Source organism: Boleophthalmus pectinirostris, unplaced genomic scaffold (assembly GCF_026225935.1).
Source record: "Boleophthalmus pectinirostris isolate CB_2022bp ecotype Guang Dong unplaced genomic scaffold, ASM2622593v1 HiC_scaffold_8, whole genome shotgun sequence".
Classification (NCBI taxonomy): domain Eukaryota; kingdom Metazoa; phylum Chordata; class Actinopteri; order Gobiiformes; family Gobiidae; genus Boleophthalmus; species Boleophthalmus pectinirostris.
Window position 1 is genome coordinate 22,284,970 of NW_026571515.1, and position 18,624 is coordinate 22,303,593.

General features: G+C 38.3%; 2 protein-coding genes across 2 annotated transcripts; one reads left to right on the forward strand and one right to left on the reverse strand.

Moving 5' to 3' along the window:
• Positions 1–720: 720 nt before the first annotated feature.
• si:dkey-222n6.2 (intermediate filament protein ON3) lies at positions 721–4,928 on the reverse strand. Its single transcript, XM_020922458.2, has 10 exons — positions 4,830–4,928; positions 4,251–4,529; positions 3,508–3,716; positions 3,231–3,291; positions 3,060–3,155; positions 2,700–2,864; positions 2,248–2,373; positions 1,374–1,594; positions 1,099–1,148; positions 721–985 (listed from the first exon to the last, which is right to left on the reverse strand). Exons 1-10 carry the CDS (start codon positions 4,872–4,874, stop codon positions 891–893), a joined length of 1,347 nt encoding a protein of 448 aa, XP_020778117.2. The 5' UTR covers positions 4,875–4,928; the 3' UTR covers positions 721–890.
• A 3,218-nt stretch (positions 4,929–8,146) lies between these two features.
• LOC110158035 (deoxyribonuclease-1-like 1) lies at positions 8,147–16,177 on the forward strand. The gene is given in 11 exon segments (XM_055166011.1): positions 8,147–8,787; positions 9,131–9,219; positions 9,409–9,495; positions 9,597–9,709; positions 10,152–10,264; positions 10,641–10,798; positions 11,411–11,507; positions 11,588–11,672; positions 12,885–12,976; positions 12,978–13,264; positions 13,266–16,177. Coding segments are annotated over 11 exon segments (1,248 nt in total). The 5' UTR covers positions 8,147–8,706; the 3' UTR covers positions 13,312–16,177.
• Positions 16,178–18,624: the final 2,447 nt, after the last annotated feature.

Below are 18,624 nucleotides of genomic sequence, written 5' to 3' on the forward strand. Positions count from 1 at the left end.
TATCTACCCCTAAATGATTACTGAAAATACTTCTACAGTTTTCACAAATGTTCAGCTCTGACCCTTGTAGCGTATGCAAAACTTAAAAAAAATTCATATTTAGTCTACATAATACAACAATAACCAGTACTACCCATAGACCGTATGGTACTTTTTGGTTTCTTTTTTCTTTCTTTAAAAATCATCAATAAAGGACATATAATATGCAAAACAGACTTTATGAGCTTAACCATACTATTTATTATTTACCAAGTGCTCTGTTTAGGTTCATGCACATTTGAGTAATCCTGTATGTCTTGCATTAAGGCTTAAGTTTAAGAAAATTAAATTAAGACAATTTCTGTTGTCATCTACCCCCTATACCCACACCCAATTTCAACTTGCACAGCATGCATTTATTTTACAAATTACTCTTATATGTGCAGGTCAAATGTAAAATTCTTGCCTAAATGACAATCCACAGTTCGCAAAGGAAAAATGCAACAACAAAGAGCTTATACATTGTGATTGGTGACAGGAAGTCAATGGTCCCATTCCACTATTTAGACCAAGCCTATTTTGCGGATTACAATGAAAAATACTTAAAAGAATGATATATGTTATACTTTATTACTAAGTACTCATAGTATGTCTTCTTTATCCACCCAAAATAATTAATCTTACTGGCCATGTCCAAATCTAATCCAATAAATGGTAAACAAATGCTATTGATAAGTATATAAATGACCATACCAAACACAATCTTAAACTGTGGATTGATCCAGAGCACCTGTTTATTTCAGTAAGACCAGTAAAAGGGAGAGAAACATAGCTATGGCTCATGCTGCAGTAACTTCATAGAGTAGCAAAGATATGCTGATGTAAATTGCAAAGATAAAAGATTCATGTTTTCATTTGCTGTTGTTGTATGTCACATCATTGGTTTCCATGGTCTTGATGACAATCGGGCCTGATGTCTTTTTTTCAAGTTTTTTCTTGGAGTAGCCTTAAAAACAAAGAATAAGACTTTACAACGTTATATAGACCAACTTACACAGAGGCTCTAGACAGGAATAATGAGACTGTGCAAATACTGTGTCACAAGTATCTATGACTTACTACTCCTGGTAGGCACTGTCTGGATGTTTACGATTGTTCCATTGCCAAGCCTGCAAAAGAAAAAACATACTTGTAAAGCCACAACTCAAAAATACTAATAGTGAGGGATCATATTGTCCCATCAATTTAAAAATAGACTGCCAAAAAAGTTCAGAACATTTCTTCTTATCCTTTATAATTGTTATTCAGTCCGTGTCCTCTGCCTAAGGCCTATAGTTGTAGGCATTTAATCAGAGGCACTATCTGATTGTTCTGCCTGAACTGGTTCTACCCACCTCAGCTCCTCTCCCTCCAGCAGCTTTTTGTATGTGGAGATCTCAATGTCCAATGCTATTTTGACATTCATGACTTCCTGGTACTCCCTGAGCTGCCGGGTCATGTCCTGTTTGGCCTTCTGCATCGCCACCTCCAGGTCATGGATGCGACAATTAGCGTCTTTGATGGCCAGATCCCCACATGCTTCTGCATCAGTGATCTGAGTCTCAAGTGAGGCACGCTGAAGAGAAAATAAAGGTAGGATTGTACAGTGTAGTAATGTACAAATATGTTTTTACTTCACTGATACTGTTTAAAGGTGTATTATGTAACTTCTCGTGGAGGGCCTGTCAAATACTTTTCTCTGAGGAGATGTTATTGCTTTGTCTGGAATGTTTCAAAGTGAGGTATTCAAACTTTCTCTATTCTCGAAGACCAAAGTAGGCCTGCTTTTTTTTTTTTTTGAGCTGTAAAACCACCTGTAATTGGATCAGTTTGATGTAGAAATGTTTAATGTCATACTGTGGAAGTCAAATTCGAAGTAGAGCAGTGACATATCCATAGAAACACGCAGGTGACGGACCCCCAACCAAAAAGTTACACATTGCACCTTTCAGACAAAAAAGTATAATTTATCATAAATGTTTTAGTTTAAAGTTTTGAATGAAACTTGATGGTCCATAAACTTTTATTTTATACCACTAAATAACTAATGCATCCATATATCTATAGTATTTGTGAATGTGTTGTTATTTGTTGCAGACTGTTATCATATTTGTGGTATTCTCTCTGGCTTCATCTTACAACAGCAATGTTTTGCATATAAAGCCATAACCAGTTCTTCCAGGTGTCGGTGTTGAGTGAGATTGCCTCAAACATTCTTGACCTTCTCACCTGGGTCTTTACAGTCTCAATCTCATTCTTCAGGCGACTGATCATTCTTGTGAGCTCTGCTATTTCTGACTTGCTGTTCTTCAGCTCATTTCCATACTGATCAGCCTCAGCAGACATCTTGTCAAACTGGTCACAAAGATCAGAGAAACAAAATCAAGTAGTTAAGTGTCTAGACAGTTAAATTTATTATGTAATTGAATTTATTTATTTTTGATCATCTCTGAATGTTAATTCTTATAGTCAAGCCATGCACCAATTATTCTGAGATATGTCTGGTTGGTTTCACTGTCATCCTCTTTTGATCATTACAGTCTTGCTGGCCAAAACTTTTTCTCCCTTTTATCACTGTCCAATTTCTACTCATTTAACACATTTAAAGATCTGTACAATAAGCCTGTTAGTCTAAATGTCATGCAAACCAGTATAATAGAGATGAATTGTTTTTTCTTTACCTTGTTCTTGTACCAGTTCTCAGCTTCCACTCGACTGCGCTTAGCGATTTCCTCGTATTGTCTCTTTACTTCAGCGACGATCTCCTCCATGTTGAGGTCGCGGGAGTTGTCCATCTGCACCACCACAGATGTCTCCTTCATGTTCTGTTGCAGTTCACGGATTTCCTGTACATGCCAAAGAAAACCATAAGCAATAATAGTGAAAAACACAAAAGCACTGCATAGTTTTATAATAATCATGAAGCTGCATACTTTATTAAAAAACAGGTGTAAAGAAGGTTGGTGTACTTCTATACATTTAACAAATCAGCATTTATTGACATCAGCCTTTCTAAAAAAAAAAATAAAATAAAATCTTACCGCATCGAAGAGAGCCATTAAAAAGTTCCTCTCGTCAACCATTGAAATCACCTTGTCATCCAGATCCACTTTGGACAAATAACCTGCATCAACGTCCTGCAAAAATGTAAACAGAACTATTAAAACCTCTATTATTCAGTGCTACAGGTCTTAATAGTGCATAATATTTACCTTTTTGAGCAAAACAAAGTCATTCTCAACATCATTTCTCTTGTTGATTTCATCTTCATACCTACAGCAGTCCACAAATATAATTATTACACTCTAAAACTTTGCAGTATACCTAAGCATGACTCACAAACTCCCATACTATTTATTTTACTTTAGCCATGCAAAGATCTGCACAGATTATGCAATGGTATAGACAATAGCCTAAACCATTGCATAATATACTGTGACATCTTAGGGCAGGGTCATAATCTATTAGATCATAATGAACAGTACTTGCTTTGTCTTGTAGAGGTCAACATTTTCATGCATGATGTTATTATCCTTTTCCAGATTACTTTTGTCTTGGTTCAGACACTCAAGCTGTTTTTGCAAAGATGCGATGTAGGCCTTTAGCATGGGCTCAACGTTAGAGGAGGCCTGGGTCTGACTTTCCAACATCTTCCACTTGGTCTCCAGCCTCTTGTTCTCTTGCTCTAAGTGTCTCACCTGGGACAAGATTAATCAAAGTGGGATATGAGCTATTATTAACAATAGTGTAGACTGGGCTCCTACTGTGTTGTCTTTCAAAAGAACCTAAGAAGTTTATAGTGTGTACATAATGCACATAGCTGGCCCTGTTTTGCACTGATAATGTTTAAAGATGCCTCTATTACAAAGACACCAATGGATTCATTATAGTGAGTGAAAATGCTTAGTGTTGGCCAGATGTCTTAAATGTATATATTTTGCTACTAAATTCTTATAAATGGATTGAATTAACACAAAAATGCAAGATTTATCCTGGACCTTTCCTAAAATAAGCTGCACTTTGAAATCCCTGTTATAAAGTCAGAACAGTAACAATCCTCTTTATTCCTATGCTCACACCAGTAATCTCTATTAACACTGATTACACACTGATTACCCAGAACTATGTTATGCCACCACCAGTTACTTTTCTGTTTTTGATATTTTATTATGTCAAAGTAAAAAAAATATAACAGATATAGTGTTTAAGTGTATAAAAAATAAATTACTGACCTTATCAATGAAGGAGGCAAAGCGGTTGTTGAGGCTCTTGATCTGCTCTTTTTCCTGGGTGCGGACTACCTGCACATTGGGGTCAATGGAGATGTCGACTGGAGTGAGGAGGGTCTTGTTTATGGTGACTGCTCTGATGGAGGGTGCATGGTTCATATCGGTGCTGATCCGTGGGATATTGTAGGAGCTCATGGACATGCTGCTGAAGCCTGAGGAGGTGTAGAGCCCCGGGCGAGAGTTTGTGCGTTTGGTCCTTAGACTCATGGTTGTGGTGGAGGGCTGAGGAGAGAGGGTTATGGGGTCAGATCAGCTTTTTGAAGAAGCAGTTATGGTAATACAGTAGGAGTGAGAATCAGTCATAGTAAAAGTAATACTAATAGTACTAGTTTAAGGTGTAGTATGATATTAACAGTGTAGCAGTATTGCAATAGTCAGTACTTGTTGCAGACAATTTCTGCTATAAGATATAGATTAAGAAAAAACTACTTTTACAGAATAGATGCATGCAAACTATTTTGTACTTCAAAGGGTACTTCCTTCTGTAGTTAAAAATGTGAGTACAAATGTAAAATGACTTACCACTGTGATGTGGGATGTTGGGTGTAGTAAGTCTGCACTGAGCATGTCTTATCACTGAGACCAGGTTTATAGGTCCAGAAGCTGGGTGTGTCTATGGAGAGATGTGGGTGAACCAGTCCAACACATGCCATCTCCTTTCCCACCTACCCACAAGTCTAAAGACTACATTGTTTCCTCTAAGGAATTTCAACCTCGCTAGGTACGTGCAATTAATTGTGTCTCCTATTATCTCTTTCTCTCTTCTATAACACATTGCAATACAAGATATATTTGTTTAAATGTTTGTTGTAAGAATAGAAAAAAAATAAAAATACTAGTTACCATCACAATTTGATTACTAGTTACCATCCCAATTTGTTTTCCTGTTTCTAAAATTCTGACAAGGACTGCTACTACAATAGTTCTAAAGAAAGCATTGCTTTATCTAAGGAATTTAAACCTCGTAAGACAGGTGTAGTTGCTTGCTACTGTGCCAAAGATGCCTTGACTTGATCTGTAAAACTGTGACAGTGTTTCCTCTATTACATCAAGATAGGAGAAAAAGATAGGAGAAACAAGAGCTTTCATTGTTAAAGTGCTAATTTTGACAGCCTGACTATAAACTATTAAAAAAATCAGTTTAAGAAAAAAAAACACTGTGCAACCATGTCAGTACAATATCAAAGATTTATCAGTGAAACTGCTCAACTCCGATAGCATTTATACTTCCAGCTGATCCATCCAGCTGTCTAGACAAGGACTCCTAGACCTCCCTCACCCCAGACACCTCCTCCATCTCCTCCAGTGGGACCTCAAAGCATTCTCAGGCCAGTTGAGAGACACAGTCTTTCCTCCCTGGGGAGGCATCCAGAAGGCACCAGGAGCAGATGTCTGAGTCACCTCATCTGGTTCCTTGCGTAGAGGAACTACTCCTGTGTGACAGAGCTCTTCGCTCTTTCACAGATATAAGCAGTGGAATGAGTTTATGCCACAGGGTGGCAAGATGTTTAAGATGGTGGACAAGATGGTCTTCATTCAAAGATCATCTTGTTCTTTCAGTCATTACCCAAAGCTCATGACCATAGGTGAGGGTAAGAAAGGAGAGTGACTGGTAAATCTTTTTTTTTTTTGACTCCGCTCCTTCTTCACCACAATGGTCATATAGTGACAGCATCACTGCAGACGCTGCACCGTTTTGCCTGTCAATCTCATGCTCCATCGTTTCCTCACTCATGAACAAGACCCTGAGGTACTTGATCTCCTCCACTTGAGACAGACTTGGAGGAGCTGATCTTCATCCCTGCAGATCCTGGTTTGATAAAGCCATGTGGACAATATGAGATGAGATCCTGTGGTCCCCAAACCCGACCCCCTCTGACCCCTGAAAACACAAAATTCTTTATGTTCTTAATATTTTGGGGGGGGGGGGGGGATATTACCAATAAAACAAAACAAAATTACAAAAACATGTTTGCTAAAATTACAATTGCAATTATTATTACTGGAGCTGTGCAAACATCAAAAAGATAAACTACTAACTTGCATCAGCAGTTCCTAGACTATGTTAAATTGCAAATGGTAGACCACGCAGTAAACGATGTTAAAATGTTTTACACTCAGACTAAAATGCTACAAATTAAAATGAAAAAAATTATAATGAAAACATGAAAATGAACAATAAAAACAACTCAAAAACAAACAAATCCATTTCATTACCACTGCAGTGCTACTTCCATCAATCACTTTCCCACTGTAATTTTAAAAAATTTCAGTTTTTTTTTTATTCAAACACTTTAGTTAGTTAGTTATCCAGACCTTTTTATCTGCATTGACTGCAGTTACCACTTTACTTTTTATGAAACTGAAGCAGTAGTATTAACCTGCTTAAACCCCCTGGTCTCTCTCTCTTTTTTTTTTTTTTTTTGGTCCGGGGGATCCCACCTATCTTTGCAGGCACAGTTTCATCACCAGCCGAAACAACAGAGCAGAGTAGGAATGAAGCCTTTCCTGTTGTGGCTGGCTTCCTGTGGATGCTGCTGTGATGCTGCAGGACACAGAGGCGGGACTTTTGGCTCTTCCTCTCTTTAAACTACCCTGACACAGGATCTGCTGACCTTACATGACCAGTCCTCCTGTTCAACCTCACTGAGACCTTTGAATGTCAATAAAGTATCTCTCTTTCTCTCTCTCTCAACATAAATAATTAGGACGTCATGTGCAATGTTTTAGTAATGCAATTAGGCTATAGATCACTATTGTTATCAGTAAAAGCATTTTGATTTATACATGTTTACTTTGTATCTGGGGAACACTAGTCAAGTTTATGAAGTTTAAATCAAAATCTTTAAAAATCATAATAATGTAGTAACTTCAGTGTTAATAGGAAAAGGTCCATGGAAGAAATTTTTACCCAGAACAATTGCCTACAGGCCTAACTGTACAATAGTCTTATCAGTAACTCCAAATATTCGTATAAAATGTTAGCACTAAAAAACATTCATAGGAGAAGACCAGTGACTCCAGGTAGAGGACTTCAGGAAACCCACACACACTGACCAAGACCTGGTTTTGGTTCACACCATCCACTGCAACACAAACTTTATTTGTACTTTACAATGCAGGGCCCAATTGGTTTCTACAAGCCCTCTCTGTTTGTGGATATCTAAAATGGGCTTTCAATAAAACAATGAGACAGAGAATCAGAATCCAGGAGAAAGGGTGTAATTATTCACTACATGGCTGGTGTTTCTGGAAAAACTACAGAGGACAACATGAAATCCCAGTCTATTTCAAACCTACAAACACTTTAAGACAGAAACTGGTCCACCCAAAGGACAAAACACCGAGCCACAAACAAAACAATGTGGTCAGTGTAGTATTAGTCAGTTCAGTGTAGTGAAGGTTAAAGTGAGCGTTATATTGAAAAAACTAAACAGCCACTTCACAAGAGGATGTACCAACACAAACGAGGGAGCAATAGTGGACCTCAGTCTGCCGTACCTCCATCTAAAAGCCACGGGCCACTCCTTTGAGGACAGTGAGGTACAGATCTTAGCCAGAGAAAATAATTGGTTTGAGAGGGAAGTTAAACAGGCTAATTTTGTTAAGAAAGGCACAGTTCCACTTAGTGCAGTTCAATAGATCTATTTAACAAACAGGTAGGGATATTAGTTTCAGAGTAGTTTCAGAGTAGTTAGCTCCTCCTTTCAGGCAAATATAAGGAAGTGTCCACCAGAATTTTGACCAAAACTGAAGAAGCAACTTGGATGAGCTGCAAATTGAATTTGATAAAAAATAATAATAAATAATAAAAATAGGTCTGGAGGTTCAGGAGCATAGAAATGCTTTGTTTTGAATCTCAAACACCCTACCATTTTCACAGCCCGTGGAGGCACCACCAGTCATGTGATCTCACCCAGCCCCTTCCACCAAAACTTCTCACTCTTCCTGTCCTTACTGACAACAACTCGTCAGCTTTCCAAGAACAAGAAAAAGGTGTGACAGATTGTCTTTTCCACTGCCTTTAGAGAAGACACAATGCATTATTCATTCTTTCCACAATTGTAGCCACAGCTGCATTGTATTTTGTAATGTAATCTCAAGCTCTACCTACAGCTTATGTCAGCTAGGACAAAGCCAGAAACTGGTTCCAGTCACATTGTGTCTTAACAACCACTTTTTACTCTGCTGCAGATCTGACTGTTAAAGCTAAAAACAACACGCATTGACACAGCACTACTATAGGCTATTTATTTATTTTTCTTACACAAGCAGGCGTGGACATTATCAAGTCACTCATTTACTCAACTCTAATACATCATTGAAGGCATGTTAAGCCAACAGGTTAGAGTCAGAGGCTGAAAGATAAATTATATACTTTAAAAGCTAGACAGCAGGCATGAAGATCGCTTCATTCAATGTTCAGAGATTTGGGATATCTAAAGTTTCTAAACCAGATGTCCTCTCAACACTAGTAAAGGTAAGGAAAGAATGGTGATGTGAATTATGTTATAGTTTTGCTTGAATAGCGTATGTTGTCCCAGCACATAAAATCCAATTCGGGCAACTTTTTATATAGAAATATAATATGTTGTATAGGAATTAAGTAAAGTAAACATGTACAAGTAGGCTATGAAATGTTATTCAAACTGGATTGGAGTAGCCTATATTTTATGTATGTCCCTATACTTTACTATGCTTGTATGCAATTCTATTCCCAATTAACTAAGTGCTTGTAACCTACAATAGTTATAAATTGCTTGCAAATGTACACATTCATTTTATTGAGTTGATGATTCATTGATTAATTTATTATTTGGTAGATAGTGTCTCAATATGACATTATACTGATTCTGGAGGTGGTGGATGTGAGTGGTGCTTCTGTCAAACTGTTTTTGAAGGAATTGAACAGGTAAGAGCCTGTATATTTTTTGTTGAAATTTGGTTTTAAACCAACTTTAATAAAAAAAAAAGTTATGCCTGTATTTATTGTACAGATGTACATTTACATAGTTTCCACTTCCATTGTTATTAACTACAGTTAGTGCTACTACTTCTAGTACTACTGCAAACTCTACTCCATTATTATCTGCTGTTTCAGAGTCTGTACAACCCACCACTATACACTCCAACTGAGTGCCCGTCTGGGGAGGTCAGGCTACAAAGAGCAGTTCCTCTTTCTATACAGGTTAAGACATGCTTTTTCACTAATGTGTTTCACGCATTATCAAATATGAAACTTGTTCTGCCTCCATTGGACATTTGTGTATTTTCTCTTTTCGTTTAAAGGGATGACGTAGTGACTTTGATTGACAGTTACCAGTATGAGGACAATCAAGCCAACGATGTGGATGCTTTTGCCCGAGAGCCGTACATCCTTCACTTCAGACCCCACAACACTGGTCTGTTTAAACTCATTTTACAATGGCTGCAAGTGAAAAGCCTTGTTGAGAATTTAGTCAAGTAGTTGTAATAGCAGTACATAAGTTATCATTTTGTGGAGTAATTTTACTTGGAAATGAAGCTGAGTACATCTTAAGTCAGTGTGTCCATGCGAGACAACGAATCCAGTTGTCCTCTTCCACTTAAGCTGTAAAGTGACCTAAGTAGTGGGGCGGAGTACTCAAGGGTGGAGAAAGAAGGACATACATTTACATCTCTTCTAATTGCATGGTTTCTTGGTATGTGTGACTCATGTCTACACTTCTACCATGTTGTTTGAAAACAACTGAGCCTAATATAGACTGACACATTCCATTTCAGTTCAGTGTGTAGTGTTTGTTTTCAAATACATAGGTTTTGACATGATCAGACTTGCTCATTTGTGTTCTTATTTCTGTGCAGTACTGAAGGACATAGTGCTGATACCAGTGCATACTACTCCATCAGACTCTAAGAAAGAGCTTGATGAATTGTACGATGTCTTCCTGGTGGTCAAAGACAAGTGGGAAACTGATGTAGGTGGCTTCATTTGACACATTTACTAAACAACTAAAAAGTGCACATTAGAAACCCATGTTTGGAATTATCTCTCACTTAAGCACGTTAGGAAATGGACTGTGTGACACAAGTACAAATTAAAATGTCCAAATTACAAGTTGTTTATTAAACAACATTAGGAGTACATGTTGCAGTGGTAGCAGTGGTAACAGTAACAGAAGTAGTCGGATCTGAACAGTGCTGTTTGGGCAATCCCATTTTCCCATTGCACCTTTAACTCTGCCATGATTACTGACTTTGTGATGTTTAACCAGACAATGTCTGGCTGGAGGGAGGTAGGATGTGTAAATTTGTAATTTTAATTTAAATTTTATAAAATTTTATATTTTCCAGAACATAATGATCCTGGGGGATTTCAACGCAGATGGAATTTACCTTTCAAAGAAAAAGATGAGAGACACTCGGATCCGCAGTGACAGAGACTTTCACTGGCTGATCGGAGATGAAGTAGACACCACTGCTAAGGTTTCCAATAACCACACCTATGACCGGTAAAGAGACTTTTTTTAAAATAAGAATATATGGGTGCTACTCTTGCCAGATCTGATTGCTCTGTTGTTTTAGTGTGTGAAGTAATATGATCAGAAAATATCATTTTTATTTCTTTTCACTGCCTATCTCCACCCACTTCTCTGTTCTTACCTGTGATTAGCCAAAGTTTTGAGAAGAGCACATGAAGTAAGTAAGTACATAAGCAGAGTATATAAAATATGTATATAAAATAGTATAATATTAACATTTATCAAGAAGATAAAATTAAACTCATAAATCCGACTCCAAAAACATTAATAAATTCTGGGGAAAAAAAAACAAAAAAAAAAAACAACAAACAATAAATGTGTGTCTCTGTACATATAGGGACATATAGGGACATATAGGGCCCTTCCTGCCACCTGTTTTTGCATAACTGCAGGTTTTAACAAGGGGGGCATGTCCAGATCAGGCTGTAATTGGCTGCTGGGGGCTGGAGTGTGACGGTACATGTATATATATGGTGATGGCATCTGAACCAAAATGTAATTAGTTATATTGAAATTTGCTGTAGGAAATATGAAAATAAAATCCACTACAAAATAAATAAGATAGTGCTTGTGTTTTAATAGGATTGTGGTTTATGGTGATGACATGTTGGAGGCCATAGTCCCAAACTCAGCCAAGTCTTTTAACTTCCACAAAGAGTTTGGGATGACTGAAAAAATGGTAAGAATCTTTTTGATTTTAAAATTACACACGCACACACACACAGAGTTTAATTTTTGAATGTATTTTGGCTGTTGCAGGCTTTAGAAGTCAGTGATCATTATCCTGTCGAAGTTGAATTACGAACTTCAACTCGGTCTCAAGAAATTCAACAAAAACAAACAGGTAAAGACAAAAGTTATGAAAACATTTACAGATAGTGCTTGTGTTTTACAGCTACTCCACTGTACAGTAGTGTATTACAGGGTGGGTCCAAAAGTGACAAAATGTGAAGTATTTATGTTTACTTCTTTTAAATGTGTGATTACAATCTACATACCTAAGTCTGTGCACAAAGCTGCTACTGTACAAATGCTGCTACTGTACAAATGCAGCACACAAGTAACTTGCGTCGTGAGAACAGTTTCCATTGCACCTCTAGATATAACCATAGTCTAAAATTAAACTGGAAGGCATATGAACATTTTCACTTTGTTTATGGTTAATATATTTTTATTTCAGGAAATAAGATTAATACAGCAATTTTGTGTAGCAGCCAATCTCAAACAAAACATTTGAACAACATTAAACATTCGAGAGTCATAAACTTGTATGTTTCTTTAAAAAACAGAACTCTACTGTGGTGTAGATGACTCCATTTAATGATTATAAAAATCCTTTAGTGAATCTCTGTATTCGTCTCCTTAGAAGCATTACAGATGGAGGTGTTATAGCTACAAAAGGAAAACCTGTTACTGGAGAGAGAGAAACTCCAACTCCAGATCAGTTTACTCAAACAACGACTTGCCAAAACACACCTCAGGAATCATGAAGATTCAGTTATAAAGATAATAATCATTTACAGATTCCCATCTCATTCTATGGAGCTACTGTCACATCAGATATAGTGATTTTCATGATGAATAGATTTTTAAAGAATTTTACGTAGCCTGTGCTCCTACTGTTTTAGGTGTAATTATGACTGAATCTAGGTTCCTTAACCTGCTTATAGTAGACAGGCCAAGGTTCATGCGAAAACTCTAAATCTCTATAATTTACTCACTGAGAGGCTCCACTGTAGCACTGATGGCTGCAGGTGCTGGGGTAGTGAGGCTTTTTAGGTTTAAACTGACTGGATTTCCGCATTGAAACTGGCAACCTAAATGAGAGACTCATATGATGCTCCCTTTGCTTCCTGATTGGATAATCGTCTTGAGAACAAAAACACCATATAACATAAATACATAAGATGTCATGTCCAATGTATTTGTAATTAAGTATAGGTCACTATTGTTATGAGTAAAAGTATTTGATTTGTACATGTTACCTTGTATCTGGGGGAAACTAGTAAAGTTTATGAAACTTGACTCATCATCTTCTTGGTCTTTCTGTTAACAGAAAACAGAGCCATCAAGGACACAAACAAGCTGGAAAAAAACGACAAAGACCGATATGACTATGTCCCATCAAAAGGAGCTAAGAAGAGCAAGAAAAAAGAAGGACCCCAATGCCCCCAAGAGGCCACTTTCTGCATTCTTTGTGTTTTGCTCAGACCAACGTCCCAAAATCAAGGAGGAAAACCCTAACATCTCCATTTGTGACATTGCCAAAAAGCTGGGGGAGATGTGGGCCACACAGAGTGCCAAAGACAAGGCTTCATACGAGTCCAAGGCTGCAAAACTCAAGGAAAAATATGTGAAGGATATGATTGCCTACAAAGCAAAGGCTGGTGCTGGACAGAGCAACACTGGTAAGAAAGGTGGTCCTGGGCGGTCCACCCCCCAAAAAGGCTCAGCCAGAAGAAGATGAAGAAGTTTCTGTTTGAATATTTTTGACACTCTTCATTTCACTTTCACTTTTTTTGTGGATGATTCCAAAAAATTCCAAATATTTATGCAGAGTTAAAATGTTTTAATTTACAATATTAATCTTAAATTTTTAGCAGTTTTTTTTTTTTTTTTAACCATTTTGCTGTTTTTCAAGCTTAATTTTTTTATTAGATTATCTTCTGGTAGGGTTAGAACTGCACTTTTGCTAGACACTAATTCTACCCTAGCTTCCTAGCTTATCTATTTTTTCTTTGAAGTTAAAAATCTAAAAAAAAAGTGACTCAAATTTTCTGAATTCAAATAATGTAAACTTGAGATGCCACTTTGTGGTGCATTATAGCCTGCTGTTTCTGTTGTCTGCCTCTGTAGGAATCAGACTTGTATTCATTAATTTATTTATTAATACAGTGCCTTTCAAGACACCCAAAGCACTTTATAGTGCAGTGTTCATTTAGTCCACACTCAGTGGTGGTAAGATACTACTGTAGCCACAGCTGCCCTGGGGTAGAATGATGGAAGTAATGCTGCAAATCTGCACTATTATCTCTTCCAACCATCACCAACACTCATTAACACACAAGTTTCAAACTATGCAACGTGCGTAAACAGATGATTTTTTTTGCCACTGGCGCCCCACTGTGGCGAGATCAGGCTTTCAGGCTTTGACAAGTAGTATGCACTGCATTTCTTTTTAATTCATGAGTTTTATTGTTAAAAAATGTCAATGTAACATTTGGTGGGTATTATATAATCATTCTGATATTACCATGAGGATTCGCTGGAATCCTGCACTTTCTCATCACTCTGTCTGACACTTGACAGGATACCTGTGCTATGGAGCCCTCCTGCATTGTGCCAGTGCTCAAGAATCCTATTTTGTCTGGACTTAATCATGATAATGACCAACCAGTTGCTTAGACGTCTCATATCATGAAAGTGTTTGAGAGACCTATTCTGGCTTGGATCAGACCCATGGTGGCTCTCTCCCTAGACCCGCTACAATTTGCCCCATGCCCCATGTTAGTGTGAACAATGCTCTCATCTGTCTTCTTCACCGAGCCGAGTCACACCTGATAGTGTTAAGGGCTCTGTGAGGATATCGTTTTACTATTCACCCCTTATGTTACAGATGACAACCCTCTGTCATGTCAATTGCCATTTTATTTTTGCACTGTTTTTGTCTTATATGCTCTAATGTATAGCTGAGAGATATTTGTATTACTATATTACTTTTTTTTTATATTTACTGCATATACATTTATATAATTGTGGCTTATTTGACACCAGTTTTTGTTATTTTTGCTTATTTTGAATTTATTACCATTTATATTTTTGATATCATAATATAGTGTGATGTGTGCCATACACTTAACAATGTTAAAAGCCAAATGTTTTACTCTAAGTAAAATGCTACAAATGATGTCTGCACAGCAAATTCAAGAGTGTTAATTCAACTCGTATATTGTTAATTTTAACACTTTTACTATGTCATATGGGGTCCACAATAAAATGAGTTAAAACTACACTTTCCAAAGTGTAGAAGGCTCAACACTGGTAAAGTGATGTAACCACACTCCTCATAGTTGAATTTGACACTGATTAAGATTAGATTTTTTTACACTAGTGTATAGTGAAAAAGCAATCACTATATTGCAATGTTTTACCAATTTATGAAGTAGAAATAGTGTAGACAGTGTTCTTCATGTTACACTATTCAACAGTAACCATTTCTTCACTAAATACAGTGCAAATGCTGTCGCCATTCTAGTTCATAATCCCTTTTACAAATGTAAAATAATGAAAATCACCACAAAATTCCATCTCAACTTAACTTGTATTAAAACAATGCACATCATACAATCAACACAATTTAAACAAGTCATATGACAAAATACTGTTTTTGCAAAATCCAACTGACAGCAGGAATTCTCTGTTCCCTCAACAGTTTGTCAAAATGATTGTCTTTTTTTTTTAAGTTGATTTTTAGGTACAAGCAGTCGATGGATGAAACAAGATCTTGTTTTGAATGGAATTCAGGCATGCTCATCTCCAAAAATGAGGAGCATGTCTGATTGTTTGAAACAAGATCTTCTCTCCATTATAGAAACATAACAATGTTCACAATAGAGGCAGTCCTGTTAATTATGAAACATTAACATTGCAGAAACTTTTTACCTCAAGAGTCAGTCTTTCACTCTTGGGGTTTCTTTTGATACTTCCAAGTTCTTTAGACAATTCTTCGAATACAGGTGTCAAGTTTGTGAGTTTGAGTCTGAGGACCAAGTGCCTTGAAATGTTCACCAAATTCAGCCAGGTCAACAATGACATAAAAAACCTTTGTCTTTCCCACTTCAGTCACAGGTAGAAAGGCCATCCAGGCTACTACTTAGCACATATATAAAATTCAATTAGTTAATTACAAAATTATTGGTGAGGTGACATTTAAGTTCTACATTTAACCATTTCATGACATACATGCAAATCTCTGACGAGATGGTTAATGTAGGGTGACCATATTTCCATTTGTGAAAAAAGGGGGGGGCGTGTCAGGACTAAACCAGGTCTAAACCAAGACTACTCTTGGACTTAAAAGAGAAAACGCCGTGCAGTTTGTCCGCAAAGCGCGATCGGGCAATTGCCGCGCTTACCTGGGTGAGGTGCAGAGCTCTCCATCTGTCCTTTCTCGTGCGGTCAACTCCGAGTCCGTCCCGACAGTGAGTCCTGTGTCAGTTCTGGTTTAGTCCTAGTTCAGTCCTGGTTTATTCCTCCTCTTCAGTCCTGGAATCCTAGGTTAGGCCTGGGTTAGTCCTGGTTTAGTCTTAGTTCAGTCCGTGGAGTAGGCAGCGCAAAAGTTTGATATAATCTCGGGTTAAAGGTTGTATAGAGGATTTTCCAAGGAACGAGAAATCCAGCGACTGTTTGTCCTTTTTCAAATGTTGCTGTAAACAACTAACTACAGTGTTGGTTAGGCAAGGCGGAGAAGTGGGGAGCGGGGGGAGCGGGGGAGCGGGTGCGCGGACATTTCGTTCGCGGACGAGAAGTGAGGAGCAGGGAGAAGAGCGGAGCGGGGAGCAGGGAGAGGAGAGAGGAGCGGTGCGCGGAGATTCCGTGCCCGGAGAAGTGAGGAGCAGGGGGAAGAGCGGAACGGGCAGCGGGGACAGGAGCAGGAAAGGGGTGCAGAGAAGGTTGCGCGGAGATTCCGTGCGAATGAACTAGCTACAACATGCAGCAGCAAGCGGACTCTTTCTTTGCCTTGAAAATTACGTTTTCAGACATAGGATATCGCTTTCGTGTCCTGAAAAACGTTTGTCTCGCTCTTGGAAATAAAGTACGTTTTCATAATAAGCAGAAGTGACCTGTCCAGGAGTAATTTGGCGACCAATGCGTCAGTCTTTAGACTCTGCGTCTGCTTCAGTCGCGCCATCGCTGGAATGAATCTATAAGAATCACCTTAGTTTGGCTTCGCTGCTTTTCCCCTTGTCTTCTTCTTTCAGCGACCTCAAAAACGGACTTTCTTTTGCGGCTAACTGCTCCTGGATTCTTGTCTGCCATTGCAACAAACTTTTTGCTAACTGCGAGGAAGATATAGGTCAAAAAAAGCCGCTAAGAACTGTTGCGTTGGTGGAGTAAACAGCGTCTGTGCGGCTTGCGTCTGTGGACTGCGTGACAGGCGTACGTAAACCACGTACCGGCGGCGCGCAGGCAAGTCAGTTACGCTAGAAACGTAGGGAGTTTGATTGACAGCCTGTCAGCTAACAGATAAGAGGCAGTGTCGTTATCTATTGGCAAATGTTTAGCTGGCCCCACCACGTCCAGAGTTGATGAATTTTTATTCTCTTTGGTCATCATAATTACAAGGCTACTGCACCTCTATAATGCTATCATTGACAACTTGAAACAAAAACAAAAAAAATCCTCCATACAACCTTTAACGGGCAGGTGCAGTGTTGTACTGCGCTGCGGTGCAGCGTAATGAAGTTGGCTCAACGTTTGACGTTCGCTTGAGCAGTGTTGTACTGCGGGTCTCAAAAACGGACCCGTGCAGGACTCTGCGCTGTTGGGCTCCATTACGGAATAAAAGAATCTTTGGTTAATTAAGAAGGAGGAAAATAACATAAAGACGACAGCAGCAATAAGTTTTAAGAAGGATGCAAAGAGGGTTGCACCTCTCCTGTCTGAAAAAAGTGCATAAAGTGTGTGGTGAGGGGTTTTACAGACTTAAAACAGATAGAATAATTGTAAAATATAAAATTGACTATGCGGATTTCACCTATCGTGGGTTATTTTTAGAACGTAACCCCGCAATAAACTTGGGACCACTGTACTTTCACCTCGCAACCTGTGCACATGGCCTCTCACTTGTCCCGACCGGGCCGGAAAACGGAGAACAAGTCATTGTTAAATGTGCATTTCGTTTCGGCGTGTTGCAGACTGACCTACTGTTTGTGTCTCGCTCCTTCTGAGTCACAGACGCTACGAGAAACACTCAGTTTAATGCCCCCAATGAACAGTACTGAAAACCCGGACATTTGCGTCACTTAAAAAAAAAAAACCCGGACGACCCGGACAGGACGCAAAATACGGACATGTCCGGGGAAAACGGACGTTTGGTCAACCTAGTTAATGGCTTGTGTCTTCATCTTTCCACTGTAGCCTTTAGGAGCTGACCCGGGGCATGTGAGAGCTCAGGTGGTTGGACTTGAGGCTCTTTGAGTTCAGGTTCTGCTGAAAACAAACGCTATTAGCTGTTGGCTTTGTGCTGTTAGCTGTTAGATTAGCTTCAGATGGTGAAATGTGGCCTCTCTCTCAGATTATGGTTCTCCCCTAGAAACATTACAAAAGCCCAGTACTGATGTAGTGTAATATTCAAAATAGACACTTTCTAAGTGTTTGATGTTAACACTGTGGATCAACAACTGTTTATTTTACTCTACAGCACTGTCATAATTGAAATAACTCTTGACTATGTTGAAACATCTCTGGACTTTCTTCACTTTACTCACAACAACACCAACACCGTGAATTTAACACTTTTGAATTTGCTGTGCATGGAAAAACAATAAAAATAACTGAAAATACATTCAACTACCACCACAGTGCCACTACCATTAATAATACAGCCAAGCATGGCTACAGACCATTTTTCCATTAGGGTGTTAAAACATAAATAAATACATTTTCAGGTTTTTTTATTCAAACACATTTACTGTCATGAAGCTTACAATAAATAGTGTAGTCTGTTCATTTAGTTAGTTAATGCATCAATATCGTAACAATCTATATCAATTTTTTGAGAATGTTTTAACTGC

Bases quoted from the DNA above. Each gene is read 5' to 3' on its own strand.
- si:dkey-222n6.2 (XM_020922458.2), bottom strand. From the start codon at position 4,874: ATGCTCAGTGCAGACTTACTACACCCAACATCCCACATCACAGTG. The intron at 4,530-4,829 runs GTAAGTCATTTT...CTCTCTCCTCAG, and splicing joins CAACATCCCACATCACAGTG to CCCTCCACCACAACCATGAG. The intron at 1,149-1,373 runs GTGGGTAGAACC...TTTCTTTTGCAG, and splicing joins CTGGAGGGAGAGGAGCTGAG to GCTTGGCAATGGAACAATCG.